We start from the raw sequence: 2,636 nt of genomic DNA, 5'->3' as shown, positions 1-2,636 counted from the left end.
CAGGTACATGTGCTCGCTCTCCCTCTTCCACTACTCGGAGTATCTGGTGACGGCCATCAACAACCCGCGCAGCCTCTCGCTGGACTCCTTCCTGCTCAACCACAGCTTCGAGTACAACCTGGCTGCCCTCTCCTCCTGGGTGGAGTTCACGCTGGAGAAGTTCCTCTTCCCAGGTTGGCCGCCCTGCCCTTCGTGCCGCCCCCTGCTCTGTTTGCTGGCTCTCCCAGGGCCCACCCGCCTGGTAGCCACGGGATTAGCTGGCCTGTGCCGGCAGGGGAGAGGGGCTTTGACGTGGCCTTAATCTCTCCACTTAAAGCCGCTCTGTTCCAGTCTCGGGAGGGCGGGGGAAGCATCCCCCCTGCGTGGACACATCAGCCTGTCTCTGCTGGTCTTCAGCCACTTTCTGCTTACATCTTTTAATCCGCTTTGGTGGTACAAAGAACAATACTTCAGTTAGATCGGGGCGTTTTCTTTTGGCCTGGAATAATATCAAATTGGCAAAAACTGTTGCTGTGAGTTTGTTTGTTTTTTTGAGGGAGAGGGGAGATGTTCTTGTTCACTGTGTCATAACAGCAGCACGGGCTGTGGAGCTCCTCATGTCTGGCCCCAGCATGTCTGCTTGACTGAGTTTCAGCTCAGCTGTACTCTGCACAGTAAAGCTGGGCTCCCCCAGGGCAATGTGACGTGAGGGTGCACAGACTCTTCACTGGGGGCGACTCCGTGGCCAGGGGCGCTGGTTTTATTTGTTTTGGTGGTGGATGGCAGTGTCACAGATCGCCGGCTGTGTTTTACCCTTCGGGGTGGGGGGACAGCTCGCACGCCGTGGGTGCGACGTGTGTGCGCCTGTTGAGACCCATCCTCCTTCCCTTGCAGAGCTGAAGCAGATCACCTGGCTGAGCACCGTGGGACTGTTGATGGTGATCTTTGGGGACTGTCTGAGGAAGGCTGCCATGCTCACTGCTGGCTCCAACTTCAACCACATTGTCCAGAATGAGAAATCGGATACGCACACGCTGGTGACGAGCGGGGTGTACGGGTGGTTCCGGCACCCGTCGTACGTGGGCTGGTTTTACTGGAGCATTGGAACACAGGTACCGCCTGCAGCACGCGCAGATGCTTTGGCTTAGAACACGAGTCACAGGATCATAGAATGTCTGGGCTGGAAGGGACCTCCAAAGGTCATCTAGTCCAATCCCCCTGCCATAAGCAGGGACATCTCCAACTAGATCGAGCTACTCAAAGCCTTGTCCAGACTGATCTTGAATGTCTCCAGGGATGGGCCCTCCACCACCTGTCTGGGCATCAGCCAATTTCTTCAGCACTCTAGGGTGCATCTCATCGGGCCCCATGGACTTGGGAATGTTAAGGTTCCTCAGACATTCATGATCCTTGTCCTCATCGACTGTGGGAGGGGCTTTCTCTCGCTGCTTCATGCTGTTCTGTTCACATAATGGGATGCAGAGAGCTAGCGGTTGGCAGTAGGGGAGACCCAGGCACAGATTTTGACACCTCCCACGGGCACACGGGTGGTCTGAAAACCCTGTGCAATCTCTGAAAAGTCCCCAATACCTTAATTTTCTGTGTGGAATAAGCAGGGGTGGCAGGGCTGGGTTAAGAGCCAGAAGGCCCTTGGAGGCTTGGTGTGCAATCCCCTGCCACACTAAAGCTGGTGTCCAGAGTTTCTCTGCGTCCCGATGGCCAAAACACCTCCTGTCAGCTCCTGAACTCGTCCTCACCTCTGCCGTGTGCCAGCCCCTTGTTGATGGCAAAGGAAACTCCCTCTGAGTGCCCAGGGCCCTGGGCAGAGGGTGAAGTGGATACCAGCTGTGGCTGAGCTGTAACTCAGTGCTGCCTCACTCATCCTCTTTTCAAGGCTGGCTGGCGGTTGGCATTGGGGTTCATTTCTCTGGAAGGAGATGGCAAAGGCTGCACAGGGAGCAGCTTGGCCACACATGGGCTCTCTAGAGCTGGGCAGCTGGAGCCAGCAGCTGCCCCTGGGCTGCTTTCTTCAAAAGCATCAATTTCCCCCCGGAAAGAAATACCATGAAAGGCACTGGGATCTTTTATTTGGAGAGTGCTTAGACCTCATGGCGAACTTTGCCAAGGGTGGCGGGGCTGTGGGGTGGGGGCAGCCTGGGTTGCTCTGGGGGCGAGGGGTGCTGACGGCCAGCGTCTGTTGGCAGGTGTTACTCTGCAATCCCATCTGCGTGGTGGGCTACGCGCTGGCGTCCTGGCGCTTCTTCAGGGAGCGGATCGAGGAGGAGGAGATCACCCTCATCCACTTCTTTGGAGAGGAGTACCTGGAGTACAAAAGGAAGGTGCCCTCGGGTCTCCCTTTTATTAAAGGAGTCAAAGTGGAACTGTAGCGCGGGTGCAAACCGGACTGGCTGAGCGAGTGCCTGGCTCTGGGTGCCGCGGGGCGAGGGACGATGCCTGGCACCGGCGGGAGCGGATCGAGGAGGAGGAGATCACCCTCATCCACTTCTTTGGAGAGGAGTACCTGGAGTACAAAAGGAAGGTGCCCTCGGGTCTCCCTTTTATTAAAGGAGTCAAAGTGGAACTGTAGCGCGGGTGCAAACCGGACTGGCTGAGCGAGTGCCTGGCTCTGGGTGCCGCGGGGCGAGGGACGATGCCTG

General features: G+C 57.1%; 1 protein-coding gene across 1 annotated transcript; it reads left to right on the top strand.

The window, feature by feature from the left end:
• The first annotated feature begins 7 nt into the window (after positions 1 to 7).
• ICMT (isoprenylcysteine carboxyl methyltransferase) lies at positions 8 to 2,412 on the top strand. The gene is made up of 3 exons (XM_008938871.1): positions 8 to 173; positions 874 to 1,091; positions 2,184 to 2,412. The coding sequence occupies exons 1-3, from the start codon at positions 8 to 10 to the stop codon at positions 2,364 to 2,366; spliced, it is 567 nt and encodes a 188-aa protein (XP_008937119.1). The 3' UTR covers positions 2,367 to 2,412.
• Positions 2,413 to 2,636: the final 224 nt, after the last annotated feature.

The sequence above is a fragment of the Merops nubicus genome, unplaced genomic scaffold (genome assembly GCF_000691845.1).
Source record: "Merops nubicus isolate BGI_N331 unplaced genomic scaffold, ASM69184v1 scaffold29424, whole genome shotgun sequence".
NCBI lineage: Eukaryota > Metazoa > Chordata > Aves > Coraciiformes > Meropidae > Merops > Merops nubicus.
This window is presented reverse-complemented; position numbering and strand designations above follow the sequence as displayed.

What these genes read in the sequence shown, in the direction of transcription:
- ICMT (XM_008938871.1), top strand. Translation starts at nt 8, where the DNA reads ATGTGCTCGCTCTCCCTCTTCCACTACTCGGAGTATCTGGTGACGGCC. An exon ending in GGAGAAGTTCCTCTTCCCAG is followed by an intron (nt 174 to 873) that starts GTTGGCCGCCCT and finishes CTTCCCTTGCAG; the next exon opens with AGCTGAAGCAGATCACCTGG. An exon ending in ACTGGAGCATTGGAACACAG is followed by an intron (nt 1,092 to 2,183) that starts GTACCGCCTGCA and finishes GTCTGTTGGCAG; the next exon opens with GTGTTACTCTGCAATCCCAT.